Source organism: Lontra canadensis, unplaced genomic scaffold (assembly GCF_010015895.1).
Source record: "Lontra canadensis isolate GAN:19392208 unplaced genomic scaffold, GSC_riverotter_1.0 scaffold12, whole genome shotgun sequence".
In the NCBI taxonomy this organism is placed as follows: domain Eukaryota; kingdom Metazoa; phylum Chordata; class Mammalia; order Carnivora; family Mustelidae; genus Lontra; species Lontra canadensis.
The window spans coordinates 11,634,095-11,649,420 of NW_022631006.1; the positions used below are offsets into that span (position 1 = coordinate 11,634,095).

The 15,326-nt window shown below is 37.5% G+C and overlaps 1 protein-coding gene across 7 annotated transcripts in view; it reads left to right on the forward strand.

Annotated features, from left to right (window-relative positions):
- The window catches only part of ATP8B4 (ATPase phospholipid transporting 8B4 (putative)), a 253,877-nt gene that overhangs the window by 191,437 nt on the left and 47,114 nt on the right, over positions 1–15,326 (forward strand). For all 7 annotated transcript variants that reach the window (XM_032856525.1, XM_032856521.1, XM_032856524.1 and 4 more), the window contains 3 exons: positions 2,697–2,861; positions 3,851–3,962; positions 5,755–5,860. In XM_032856525.1, the coding sequence (XP_032712416.1) occupies positions 2,697–2,861; positions 3,851–3,962; positions 5,755–5,860 (383 nt within the window). The remainder of the gene's footprint in view (positions 1–2,696; positions 2,862–3,850; positions 3,963–5,754; positions 5,861–15,326) is intronic.

The following is a 15,326-nucleotide window of genomic DNA, read 5'->3' on the forward strand; positions in this document are numbered from 1 at the left end:
CCTGCAGTTTGAGGCTTTTTCTCTTCGAGACTGGCTCTGAAAAGAGAAGCAGGATAGTTGCATTCCCTTGGGTTCTAATGTGTCTGAAACCAATGGAGTTTTTTATGATTACCCCAGGGAATAGCTTAGGGTCTTGCGTACATGCCGAAGGGAAATAGCAGCCAACTTTCTCCTCCAGGGGTCCTTCTGTTCAGGTCGTAAATCATGATGAGTCACTTATATTCTTTATGTTGAAGCTACCAAATGCACACATTCTGAGACTATGCATAATTTCTTTACAAAAGCTTTCTGAAGGGAGCAGGAATGATATTTGGCATATATATTTATGCCATATAAATTTGGCACATATATTTTGGCAAAAGAGTAGGAGTCTATGAATTAATATGATCATTAACCTGTTTAAACCTGAAGATTCAAGCATCTCTCTAATATTTATTAGAGGTTCCATTTAACCAAATATGAACTTTAAGGGCAACTGGTCAAAACTCCCTTATCCTCATTGGTTTCTCTCCTTTAAAACAATTATTGAGGATTCATGTCCTTTGTCAAGCCCTATATTTAATACAAAACATTCCCTGGATCTTTAAAAAACAAACAAACAAATAAAACAAAACAAAATTCTGCCTGACTTTAAGTTTAAAGAATGATGGTTTAGTAATATTGGTTACAAACATAGCTATTGTTTTTGTCTTTCCAGTAGAGCATTCTTGATTTTCTTTTAATCTTTTCCAGAAGGCCGGCATGGTCTTTTTAATTTTTTTTTTGTGTGTGTGAAAACAACATTAGAATCATAAGTATCTGATTTTTGCCATTGCTCAAACACCAAAGGCCTTGGATTTTCGTATGTTTTCCTCTCATACTAAAGTGTAGGAAGTCTAATTTGGTCTTTTTACATTTCTTTGCAAAAGAGATTTTTTCCAGGTAATATCAATTTGACTTGCTCTTTCCTTCATTCACTTTATTTGTTTGGCTTTAAATTCTGAAGTTTTCAATTTATATTTAATAATTGCTTTTGAATTCTTTAATGGTAGGAAACGACCTTGCTCAAATGCTCATTTAGGATTAAACTTGTGATTCATGCACTAATTAAATAACTTAAATCATCTGTTTCCTTTTGTAATGCCATCTTAGAGTTGATTCACTGTTTTACAGAACAGGGAGGAAAGTACTGGCCATGCCCAGTGCGGTTGCAAGTTAAAGGCAAAGAAGTGCTTCTGTGAATTAAGGAGACAAAAGATCATTACAAGGCAATAACTAGATTTTCAGATCAGTAGGGGACCCAGTGGTGGTCTTGCAAAATGTGATTACAATGTCCAGAGTGCTACCAATTGCCTACAAGATAAATTCGGATAATGTTTTCATGGTCTCTGTGGGTGAAACCACATTATTGCAGCATGCACTGAATTTACTTTCCATTTACCCAGTTAGGGTGTGTCATGGTGCAACTTGTGCCTGATCACGAACCTATGTCTGTTCTATAAGCCAAAACACAACAGAGAGGATATGCTCAGTGGCAATGCCCAAAGGAGCAGAAATGTTCTAAAAACACTTGCAGTGTAGAGGCCCATAAAATGACCACTGGAGGCCTACACAAAGTGGGAGGTTTTTACATTTCCCCAAAGCAATCTACATATGTTTCTAGCTATTGTGGCTATGTGAGACACTTTGCAACACCAGTGTCCTGTTTTTATTTATTTATTTTTCCTATTAGAAGGATAAAGCACCAAAGGTATCATTTGAGATCATCAGTTTACTGAGACACTAAAGGAAAAGTATGACTCTTCAATTAATTTGACCAATTATTAAATAATAACTCCATAGAAATCAATTTCTCAAAAAGAGTAATTTTTAAAAATAACATGACTTGATGTTTTTTAAATTTCTAGGAATTTTCATTATTAAAATAAAACTTATCATATAAGAAAAAGGAATAAAATTTAGATGATCCAGAATGAACAGTAAAAGTCAGCCTCTACTTGCTTCCCAGAAACAAATATTTGTTTTAACTTTTCTGCCTCACTCTCCCTTTTGCCCCTAGATATTATTCTTATAACTTTAATATGTTTCAACTTCTGTTACCTGACCAATGTTTATTCATCTGTAATTGACTTTAGCTTTTTATTATGGAAGATTTCAAGCATAAACAAAAGTAAGACTCAATTAATTTTAGACATAGCTGTATTATTAGGTGGAACATGACAAGACTGGGGAAATGTCATGCTGCCATCTTTTGAGAGAGTTTCTGCCTTTAATTTGAGAGCTATGGTTCCTCTGAGGATCCTTTCCTCTCCACTGGAAGTCAAGGGCTATGTGCCATGAAACAGGCTGGGTCTTTCTTACTGCCAGGAGTGCTTCCTTTATGCAGGGAGTAGGTTGAAAGCAATATATATTTCTTCAAACGTGTATTTCAAGTCATGGGTGTTGTTGATCACTTCTCACCTGGGACATGTCAGCAGGCATTACCGCTGTCTTGAGGGAGAAGGCTAGCTCTCCTGAATGTTTTAACCCCATAGAAATAAAATACCAAATATAAACATATCCCATTTCTGAGGGGATTAAAAAGTTGGGAGTCAGGATGGCGAAGTAATACTTTTGGGACAAAATGAATGTAAGTGAACAACTTATCCATTATTGTTGCTGTTATTTCTGTGGTTACTACTCTGTGATGGTTCCTAAATCTGTGTCTGCTCTGGCAGGAATTTGCAGGGGAAGGCCTTCGAACCTTGGCCATTGCATACAGAGATCTGGATGACAACTACTTTAAAGAGTGGCACAAGATGCTTGAAGATGCAAACACTCTCAAGGATGAGAGGGATGAACGGATAGCTGGGCTATATGAAGAAATTGAAAGGGATTTAATGGTATGAGTTTAGAAGCATGATGGTTTGTGTTTACAGAAGGGATAGTACGTGTTTAGAGATCTAGCATAGGAATAACCCATTGCCAAATCATTTTGCACATAGCAGATATTACCCTTTCAAACACTGAGTCATGCTTTATACATTGGCTTCACATTTGCCGTGTATGGCCCTAGAGAGCCTAGAGGATTATTTCTATTGGCAGTAGATTATACAATTGGAAGTTTCCCCAAAGTAGAAGATAGTGGCATCTCTATTCTTTGTCAGCCTCTGGTATGTCTTTGATTTTATGTTTTGTTTTGTTTTTGTTTTTGTTTTTTTTTCTCTCCCTGCTTTATGATCTAAAACTTTGCATGAAGTGTAGCTATAACTCTAAACCATCCTAGGCCCTGAGGTTCTGATGATTTCTGTGCTGCCCAGAGTATGAACTGCTCTTCCCTGAGGCCCCAGTAGTTAGGATGGTTAGCAATCGTGAGGTACTAAGGAGTATGTTATATTCATCCCTGGATGAAATACTATGCAAGACCCTTCACTTTTTAGTTTATGGCATCTGCTGGTGTGTTAATTTAGGAGAATGGCTCTACTTTTTTGTGACCCTTACTATGAGATTAGGGCTCTACTTTGGACCTTTCCATGTTTATATAAGTGGGGAAGAGGCTGGGGAGGTCTTCAGTTCTCAGAAGGTCAAATGGCTTCTGATGGTTTATCCTTATATGTTACCTGAGCATATCAGACCCCTCATAAATTCTGACCTCCAGGATCTCTGTCATTAATTGGTGTGACTCTCAGTAGGCTTGATTTGGGAACCTCCACTTGAAGACCTTCCTAGCCCAAAACTGCATATAATAAGATGCTTGCCATATCAATGCTTCATAACTTCCATCTTCAGTTCATGTTCCTTGACCTCTAAACTCTGTGATTTAAAGCCATAGATACATTGTGGTTGTTGTTTGCCTGCATTAACATAAGGTATTCTCTATTTTTCAATATAGCTACTAGGTGCCACTGCTGTAGAAGATAAGTTGCAAGAGGGTGTTACTGAAACGATTGCAAGTTTATCACTAGCTAATATTAAGATCTGGGTCCTAACAGGAGACAAACAAGGTAAATTGAACATGGATGTTGATGACGTCTTGAAGGGGGGGCAATAATTTCTCTGGTAAAATTTTAATTAACCAGAAAGCTGAATGAATTAGATATTTGCATAGCCCTTCACATAGGAAAGAGTTGAAATATAAAAAGGAAAACTGATATATTACAAAAATTTATTATTTAAAAACAAAAACTAATGAATTATCTTCTATAGTATACTTTTCAGTCAGTTGAGTTTCAGCTGACTTGCTTCTTAAATATAATAATTTCACCTAGAGACAACGATGGTATTATAAAATGTTTATTGTTTCGTGTGAGCACTGACCCCAGTTAGGACAGAGAGAGGCACAGCACTGAAGTAGGCATTGGAAGATCTCAGGGGCTATTTCTTTAGTTTCTTGGTGGTAGGGAGGTTTGGAGATATTAGGGATGGGGTCAGGATGGTAGGCAGGCTTTGGGGAGACTCAGGGAAGTGGCTGTTTATCAACTGATGGGGAAATATTCCAGCACTTTAACAATAATCACAGGTGTACCAGTGCAACCAGGCTAAATTCCAGGACTGCCCATGTAGTGGTACAATAAGAGCAAACCCACTTTCAGACATGACAGAACACCAGGTCAACAGATGAAGAGTCATTATGTTCAGGGTATTGTGTTTCCTAAGAAGGAAAAGGGATCAGTACATTTTGGATCCATTGCTAGCAGTGATAGTTAAAACAAAAGTGATTTTATTCTTGGTCATCTATAAACCAGAATATTTAGTAAATTGGCACACGTACGTTTTCAAGATTCTATCTACTTGTTACATATTTTTTAGAACATCGGAGGATTTGTCCGTTGATATGATAAGTCTGTTCTCCAGGTATTCAGCCAAATCACTAATTACAAAAAATCAACAGTAGAGAGTTGAGCTCTGTGGTGTGTTAGTAGACACCTCCTAGAGTTTGATGTTGATCAAAGGGTACATTCATAACTCTTCACTTAGTTAGGAATATACACAGGTTTACTCTTATTTAGTTTTCATTTCTGTGGCTTATACAAAGGATATGCTAAGATTTTATCAATCACCTACAGACTTAGGGCAAATCTAATTATCCCACAAATTGGCAAGAGCCTAATGACTCAATGGACTGAGAAACAAATGACCTTGTTGAGGATGGAAGGGCTACCTAACTACCCAAGTGTCCAGTTCTACAGAAGTGGAGGAAGGATTGCTCAACTTTGTGTACTTGTCCACTTACCTAGTCGCAGCAGTCCTGGTGGTGTTTGAGGTGATAGTCAAATTCCAAACTTTAATTTGCTTAATGGGAAAATGGCAACGTTGTACCTGAGAGAACTATAAAGCTATTACAAGAATATTTTTGCTGTTCAACTGAACAATTTGTGAGTGTTTTCAATGTGTCTATCACATCAGATTGAATAATAACTAAATTAAGTATTTTAGCTCTCCACAGTCAGTATTTGGGACTTCAGGTAAAAAGTTTTTTTATTTATACATTTCACTATATCACAGGGCCTCAGGGTATTTTCATAAATACTAATTTGGGGAATCAAGAAGTTCTTTTTCAAAAAACTAGATGAGAAGGCTGAGAATTCATAGATATTGCTACTTCTCCACAGTTTTAATAAGGGGTAAGTTTGATCATGGAATCTGGATCTTTGAATTTAGCTCTGGGTTTCTTGAATTTTATCTCTCATCATGTTCTCTCTGACATTAAGGGGTAATGCCTCAAAACTTTTATGGATAAAGTACTTGTGTTATTAAGTAATATTCTAACTGATGTGGGTTTTATTTTTGTATCAGAAACTGCCATCAACATTGGCTATGCCTGCAATATGCTGACTGATGACATGAATGACGTGTTCATTGTAGCAGGGAACACAGCAGTGGAAGTCAGAGAAGAACTCAGGTAAGTGCTGAAGGAAAGAAGAAAGGAAGAGGGAGGGACGGATAGTTGAGAAAGTAAAAAGGCCCTTTATAGTTCCTGTGACCTTATTTTTGGAAGAGAATTCTTCCTAAACTCCTGTTCAAAAGTTTGACATCAGTAGTGAAACATTGTCTTCAGGCCTCCAACATTTTCCAAATATTTTTAGAAAAGGATTTCAAATCATTTATGTTGAATTATCCTTTAAAATATGCATTGGTGAGTAGCTCTTATATGATGAGTGATCAGATTCAGTGAGGGCATTTGTTTAAAATAGTAATTCCCTAACTTCATTCTGGCCCCCAAATTAAGAATCTCCAGGGGATGGGGGATGGGCACTTGTATTTTCATAAACACCTAGATGAAATTATGATCAGATAAATTTGGAAAACACAGCTGCAGGAAATGGCATGTAAAGTTGGAATAGAGTCTTTCAGCATTAAAGAAAGTAGGTATTTTGGCCTAGTTACTGTTAAACCCAGGGTATAATGCTTATGAGAGATAGAATATTGTGAAATTTGTGTAACTGCTACAAATACTGGAAAATATGTACGTGCTGAGATTAGGCACGAGTGGACAAACATTAAATTTTGAAAAATAACGTTTCTTAAAATCTGTCCATTTTCTTCATTTTTTACTATTTCATTTTAAGAAGAATATTTTAAAAGTCTGCTTAATTATTTTCCCAGACCTTTAAAAAATGCTGTCTCATGACAATATTTGCTTACTAATGCTTGCAGTAGCATCTCTAAGCTCAATCCATTTTGGTTCTGGCCAAGCACATTATTGTATTAGAGACAAACTGCTTGTATCTTGCTACATTCTAGATGAGGCTAACTGCCCCTCAACACAACAATAGAACACTATGGGCTTCCTTAATTTGTCTCCATCATTACACTTTTGTTCCTGAACCTTGAAAAGAAAGGAAGTCTTAACTGTCCGCACCACCAGTTGCTACTTGTAGGTCAGGTTTCCCAACTTCCACACTTTTTTACTCCCAGTAGAAAACTGCTGTACATGCTGGTTGGAAGCTATGACAGACTGCAAATCTTTGCCAAATACATTGGGAAACTGGGGAAATATTCTTAATTTGTTTAATAATTAAAAACCAGTATTTTAAGAGAATCTCTTTAGTGTACTATTGGATTCTATTGGCTAGTATCTCGTTGAGAATCTTGGCATCCATATTCATGAGGGATATTGGTCTGAAATTCTCTTTTTTGATTAGATCTATGTCTGGTTTGGGGATCAAAGTAAAGCCGGCCTCATAGAATAAGTCTGGATGTTTTCCTTCTGTTTCTATTTTTTGAAACAGCTTCAGGAGAGTAGGTATTATTTCTTCTTTGAAAGTTTGGTAGAATTTCCCAGGGAATCCATCAGGTCTTGAACTCTTGTTTTTAGGGAGGTTTTTGATCACTGCTTCAATCTTGTTACTGGTTATTGGTCTATTCAGGTTGTCAATTTCTTCCTATTTCAGTCTTGGAAGTTTATGGGTTTCTAGGAATGCATCCATTTCTTCTAGGTTGCCTAATTTATTGGCATGTAGTTGTTGATAATAATTTCTGGTGCTTGTTTCTATTTTCTTGGTGTTAGTCATGATCTCTTCCCTTTTGTTCATAATTTTATTAATTTGGGTCCTTTCTTTTTTCTTTTGGATAAGTCTGGCCAGTGGTTTATCAATCTTATTAATTCTTTGAAAGAACCAGCTTCTAGTTTTGTTGATGTTTTCTACTGTATTTCTGATTTCTAATTCATTGATCTCTGTAGGATCTTAATTATTTCCCTTCTTGTGCATGGGTTAGGCTTAATTTGTTGTTGATTCTCCAGTTCTTTAAGGTGTAAAGATAGTTTGTATGTTCAGGATTTTTCTATTTTTTTTTTTAACTGAGGCTTAGATGGCTATGTATTTCCCCCTTAGGACTGCCTTTGCAGTATCCCCTAGGTTTTGGACTGATGTGTTTTTGTTCTCATTAGTTTCCATGAATTGTTTAAGACTGCATGGTACTGGCACAAAAACAGACACGTAGACCAGTGGAACAGAATAGAGAGCCCAGATATGGACCCTCAACTCTATGGTTAAATAATCTTCGACAAAGCAGGAAAAAATATCCAATGGGAAAAAGTTTTTTCAATAAATGGTGCTGGGAAAATTAGACAGCTATATACAGAAGAATGAAACTCAACCATTCTCTTACATCATACTCAAAGATAAACTGAAAATGGATTAAAGACCTCAATGTGAGACAGGAGTCCATCAAAATCCTAGAGGAGAACATAGGCAGTAACTTCTGTTACTGGCATAACCAGTAACCTTGGCCACAGCAGCTTCTTTCAAGACATGTCTCCAAAGGCAAAGGAAACAAAAGCAAAAATGAACTTTTGGGACTTCATCAAGATAAAAAGCTTCTGCACAGCAATGGAAACAGTCAACAAAACAATGAGGCAACCCACAGAATGGGAGAAGATATTTACAAATGACACTGCAGATAAAGGGCTGGTATCCAAATCTATAAAGAACTTTTCAAACTCAACACCCCAAAAACAAATAATCAAGTCTAAAAATGGGCAGAAGACATGAACAGACACTTCTCCAATGAAGACATACAAATGGCTAACAGATATATGAAAAAATGTTTATCCTCAATAGCCATTGGTGAAATTCAAATCAAAACCACACTGAGATACCACCTTATACCAGTTAGAATGGTTAAAATTGACAATGGAAGAAACAACAAATGTTGGAGAGCATGTGGAGAAAGGGAACCCTCTTACACTGTTGGTAGGAATGCAAGTTGGTACAGCCACTTTGGAAAACAGTGTGGAGGTTCCTCAAAAAATTAAAAATAGAGCTACACTATGACCCAGCAATTACATTACTGGGTATTTACCCCCAAAATACAGATTTAGTGAAAAAAAGGGCCATATGCACCCCAATGTGCATAGCAGCAATGTCCACAAAGGCCAAACTGTGGAAAGAGCCAAAATGCTCTTCAACAGATGAATGGTTAAAGAAGATGTGGTCCATATATACAATGGAATATTACTCTGCCAACAGAAAGGATGAATATCCAGCTTTTGTATCAACGTGGATGGGACTGGAGGAGATTATGCTGAGTGAAATAAGTCAAGCCGAGAAAGTCAATTATCATATGGTTTCACTTATTTGTGGAATATAAGGAATACTGTGGAGGATATTAGGAGAATGAAGGGGAAAATGAAGAGAGGGGAGAGTCAGAGAGGGAAACAAACCATGAGAGACTATGGACTCTGAGAAACAAACTGAGGATTTTAGAGGTGAGGGGGGTGGGGGAATGAGTTAGCCCAATGATGGGTATTAAGGAGGGTATGTATTGTTTGGAGCACTGGGTGTTATATGAAAACAATGAATCTTGGAACACTATGTCAAAAACTAATGATGTACTGTATGGTGACTAACATAACATAATAATAAAAGAAAATCTCTTTAAATGACCTTTATTTTGGCGGGGGGGTTAACTCTTCCTGAAGGAAGATGAGTGTGAGCAGATCTAGACTGTATTGTGCCTAGTGCTAAATGCTTTGAGCCAGTGCTGGTGGAACTGTTTTAAGCAGGATACATGTATTATATTTCATTCCCAAAGCAACCCAGTGTTAAGCATTATTATTTTCCTTATTTTACAGATCAAGAATTTGAGGCATAGATAAGATAAATAACATGCCTGAAGTTTCATAACTGGCTAGTGGTTCAGCTGGTATTTGAAAATAGCCTGGTCCCAGAGCCTGTTCACCGAATCACTTGCCATGTGTGTCTCTAAACATATTTGATGTGTTTTTACTCCCTTTAAATGACTAATATAGTTTATGGTGACTAACATAACACAATAAAAAAAAAGATTGACATAAGAATTGTAATTTTTGAGGCATCTTACTGCTTCCCTTGAGGTCAACACACACAGGAGTAGTGATGAGAGCAGAATAAATTCCAGGGAAAGACAGCAGATGTAAGAGGAAGGGTATGGAGCTCATGTTAGCTGGACCCAAGTTCGGATCTTGGCTTCATACTCACTGGCAGGCTGAATTACTGTAAATATTCTGTTCAGCCTCTCTTTGATTTGTTTCCTTATCTGTAAATGGGAAAATATACAAATATCTTCTCTGAAGATTATTTTATTCAGGATATTAAAAGAGGCTGGAATGTAAAGATTTGTGGCTATTCAGTTAGCACCCTTCTTGCCTTCCCCCTCTCTTTTCACTTCCTCCATTCCCCTTTATCTCTTTTCTTCAGCCATTGTTCCCACAACAGGGACTACTTTTATTAACATTTCCCCAATAGATCCTATGGAGTCTATATTAAAATTATATAAATAATAATAAAATTATATCAGTCATAATTAATTAGATTTCCCATTATGTATTGTGCAAAGGCATAGGCAATCAATCAGCTGCTAATCAGCATGATACAGCAGCTTTCTATACCCAGTTGATGTAATGGTAGCTAAAAATAACACAAAAGTTAAGAAAAAGTGGTGAGTCTCTATGTTCTTACCATAGAGCAATCCATATTTTTTATTAACCTTCTTAGGATATTGAAAACAACACTCTGACCTCTATTACAACCTTTATGAATCCCTTCCTCAATTGGTTACATTGGATAAGGTTATTGCAGGTTGATGGAACAGCACACCTGAAGGCATAGAAACAGGAAGGAAATCATGTTCTATTTTTTAAAAATATTTTATTTATTTATTTGACAGAGAGAAAGAGTGAGTGCAAGCAGGGGGAGTGGCAGGCAGAAGGAGAGGGAGAAGAAGGCTCCCCGCAGAGCAGGGGAAGCTCAATATGGGTCTCGATCCCAGGACTCTGGGATCATGACTTGAGTCAGGAAGGCAGTGGCTTAATCCACTGAGCCATTCAGGTGCCCCTCATGTTCTATTCTAGAAGCAATATTCCATGTTGTAGCTAGAGTGTATGTTAGAACTAAGGGCGAGGACCCTTTTTTCAGAGACAGATTGGTGATTGATTGGCAAGTGGAAGTGGTTATACTTCATACTAAAGTTACTGGGTGGATGTGAATGGCTTCTAAGCAGATGAGTAACAAACCCAGTTCTACATTTATGAAGTCACACTCCAGTGATAGGATAGATGGGGTATGTTTGATGGGAAAATGAATGGTTTGGGGAGTTGCATCAGGAAGATGTTGGAACAACCAAGTTAGAGATGATGAGGTTGAACTAAGGCAGTGAAGCCAAAAGAGTGAAATGAAACTGACAACTCTTTTGGAGGTAGAATGGATAGGATTCAGAATTTGGATGTGAAGAGAAGTAGGAGTCTGTCATTACTAGCTTGTCTTTCACAGCCGAGAATACACTCAACATACATATATATATATATATATATAAAACACTATGCATCTATATGCATATCTGTCCTTTACCTACCAATCAAATTCTGTAGGACATGTGCAGTGGTTCTCTCTGAGTGTTAGAATTATGGATCATGTTGGCTCTGGTCTCTATGGCTCTTTACATTATTTGAAATTGTAATAGTGTTCATGCAATATTTTCATAGTTGGGAGGAAAAGCCAAAAGTTTTTACTGAGAAGAAAAATATTCACAGGGAAAAATAAGGAATTTCTGTCTAGACTAATTATTTCAGGACCCTTGAGGCCATCTTGCTTAACTGGCTAGCAAATAATGTTTATTTTAACCCAGACTTAAAGGTAATACCATTCTCTGAGTCTACCAGACAATGCATGGTAGAAATTCTGTATAAAAGGAATGAATACATTTGTAGTATGCATTTCCTTAATATTAGGATTGGGGGAAACAGAGCATCCAAGAAAAGTTATTGCCAAAGGTGCTCTTTCTAATCCTCATCTGGGCTACTTATATCTAAACACATAGTTTGGGAAATGAAATAAAATCATGAATCGCACCATTCAGTTTTCTTGTGTTATGTTTTTGGGTTTAGTGGAAGTTTATGCAAAAACAACCCAAAAAATGCATCAAAAAAACCAGGATCCAAGTGACAGTAGCTATTAGAAGGAAATTAATTTAATGGATATATTTAAACTTAACAAATGCCTTTAGATTATTTTATAAACATCAATATATAATTTTTATGCATATCATGCATATGGCTTGTTTCAAATTTAATGTCATGAAACTGTTTTAGGGACTTTGAGTCCTGGGTTCCTTTGGCCCCATAGCTGTTTTAGTATTAAAGACATGCTCATAAATCTACAATTAAACCCTGCTATGGTTTTTCAGAAGATTACTGCATTGATTACATTTCACCAATACATATGTCTTCTGCCCAAAGGAAGATAGCCTGGGAATGTAATTTTGCTTGTGCTGACAGGCACACTCACTCCATGTTTCATTTTTGTTGTATTGGTCCCATGTTTTGTTGGAGAAATTCAGGTCCTATAACTAATTAAACCATGAGTGACTGTACTGCTTCTGAATTATATTCTGGTGGTATACCTAGGAATTGGTATTTCTTCTTTAATCAGCAAAATATATGTTGCACTTTTTTTGAGGACCACTTGGTAGAAAGTTACTTGTTTGAATGAGCAGAGTTCTCAAATGCAAAGGGCTCCAGAACCAGGCAGGTAACAATTGTGTGGTCTGGGCTATATAGGAGACATGAGGGAGTTGTGGAGCCTTTGGTGAAGGTGAATATCATGATGTCCGTCAATTTACACAGATTTTTTAAAAACACTGTGCAGGACAAGCAACATGCATCTCGTTCCTCAGTTCCAGCTGCTAGTCACTCAGGCAAAATGTTTTAGTAGGTCAGGTTTCTATCATAAACCATAACATTTTAGAGTACTAAGGAATATGGGCAATGTTTTAATCCACACTGGTGCAGCTGCCCACATTTTCTTAGCTGTTATCTACCAGCCTGATGGGAAAGTCTCATTCGCCTAATTTCTTAAAAATCACAGGTTTAGGGGTTGAGTGTCTTATAGATCGCATGGTTGGTAAGGGATGGAACTGGGGCTTAAAATAAAAATATCATGGACTTCCTCCCTTTCTCTGCTGTTGTCAGTGTGATTAAGTCCCATACGTGTTCCTCTAGCAGCCTGTGGCTGACTCTATATGTCAACCAGTTTAGTGCAGCAGACCGTGAACTAGGAATTTGATGACCTGGGTTTTATGCTGGGTCTGTAACTGACTTGTCAAGTGGCTAGAGGTCAGATCACCCAGCTGTGGGCAAATGAGATGCCAACGCAAGACTTCGAGCCTGAGCCCAGCTCTCCAGGTTCCAAGCTCAGTGCTCTTATATCGAAGTCAGGATTGTCTTCTTTTAAACATGATGCCATGGTTTCAGTTCATTTCCTAACATGTCATGTTTGAACCCAGAGTGCCTTAAGAGCATGCCATCTCTTTTCTTTATAGAGTGCATGCAAGCCAGCGTGTACCCAGCTGTGCTCTGCTGTGTTTGTGGTGACACCGGACCTTTAATGCCACAGTCATCTCAGCCGCTAATGTATATCTGCATGCCAGCCTTCTAATAGACTCTGCCCTTCATAACACAGCTTGGGAAAACACAGGCTTTTTTTTTTTTTTTTTTTTAAACACAGGCCTCCTTTTGTTTTACCATTTGTTATTTGTGTTCTGTGGTTAAGCATTGTGTGTTATGCCTGCAGAAATGTATAGTTCCTATTCAATAAAGGGAGTCACGTGTAGTTTTTCCCTTCCTAATAAATTGTGGAGTTTTTTTGTTTGTTTGTTTGTTTGTTTGTTTGTTTTTTGAGAATCAGCTAGTGTTGTAAGACCTAAGTTCCAGGAAGAGAAAGAAATGATAGCTATAAAGCATGGGCAGAGGTCTGAAAATACGTGAGCTCTGTCTGGGGTTGGCCTCTGTGGAGGGAACGCAGGGGGAATTCAAGCCGAGCCCAAAAAACTGTTCCTTTTCTGCCTGGAGATGTTAGGAAGACAGTTTAGGGGGAAAAAAAATCCTAAGTAAATAGAATTTCAGCCAATACTTTCATGAACTTCACCCTTCTTTGGAATGTTTTTATTCTCTGGGGGGAAAACAGAGATTGAGTCATTTATACAGCAAGTGAGAACTTTACTAAAAAGGAAACCTCGGGAGATGTTTGCCCTTTGGTGCTTCCTTAAGACCCAATTTATGAGTTCTGCAACATTGTCAGAGAAATGCTCGCTTCTGAGGAGCTTGTTTCTCTAGCTTTCTTCATTATACGGGACAGTAAATTTTCATCACTGTTAGGAGGACTCCTTGACATGGTTATCTGATGTAAAAGTCTGATTCTCCTACTAAACAATGATTTTTCTTGTCTGTTCTTCACTCCTTCCCCCACCTTAACTCCCTAAATTTCACACGTAACACTCTGAATTTGTAAATCTTTTTCTTTGATTCTGCAGACTGATTGTTAAGTGCATGATGTCATTCTTGGAGCCAGGGTCATGTAATCTCTGGGTTCCTTGAGTTCTTTAAATGCCGCTGTGCTTTTGGTCCTGGACAGCAGAAGGAGATGTTGAGCCAGAAGATAAGGGTGTTTTGTGGGTTTTTTGTTTTTTGTTTTTTTTTAAGACTTTACTTATGAACAATCAGTGTTACATTTTCAAATTGAAAGCTGAGGGCTAAAATAGTTGTTTTTGTACAGTGAACATTCTCTTCTTTCTACATCATAAAACCATTTTTATAAATGTTTTCTATATAGGATGGGCCTTTGGGGAACCATTTCATTTTGCTGTATACCAAAACCTCCATTTCCTGGCCCCCCACTCCCCATTTGCTCCAGGGCACTCATTTTGTGGGTGCAAGTTGTGGCCTGCCATATTGGTGGCTGGCTTTGCCACTCATCTTTGGGGAGCATTTGCCATGTAGCTCTCTGGTTGTGGTTGAAAGTTCTGGAGTTGTGTTAGCTTGCCTTTATGTTACTTCAAAGCCTGTCATCTGAGGGTCCTCAGAGAGGACATTTCCCTTCCATTGAAGGCATTATCTTTCCGTTTGGAAGAGAAGAGTAAAATGCCTCTTCTAAGCATGTTAAGTGACCATACAATCTTCCTCTTAAGTAGAAGACATGGATGGGTATGAGGAGGCCATTTCTACTGCTAATTAGATCTGGGGCATTGGAAAGAGTTTCCATTTGGAAAGACCCTCTACTCTTGGTGTCCGTATTTGCTTTCTGAGAAGATTTATTGTATCGTGTGAGCTGATGAGTGCAATTTTCACTTAAAACAGTCCATTATATTCTAATGACTATGCCAATTCAGTAAATGCCATCATTTAGTTTTATTGTCACATTTTTAGAAAATGTGCTTCTTAAAAGACTGCTGTTTTAAGCCAGGTCATATGACATTGTTCTGTGAATGAATGAATTTATTTTATATATTGATGTTCTGGAATTCCTAGACGATCTCATCAATTGTCTTTAGTCTTTCCCTTTTCAATATTTAACAATATTGCACACCAGACCAGTGGTTCTAAAGCCCCTGAA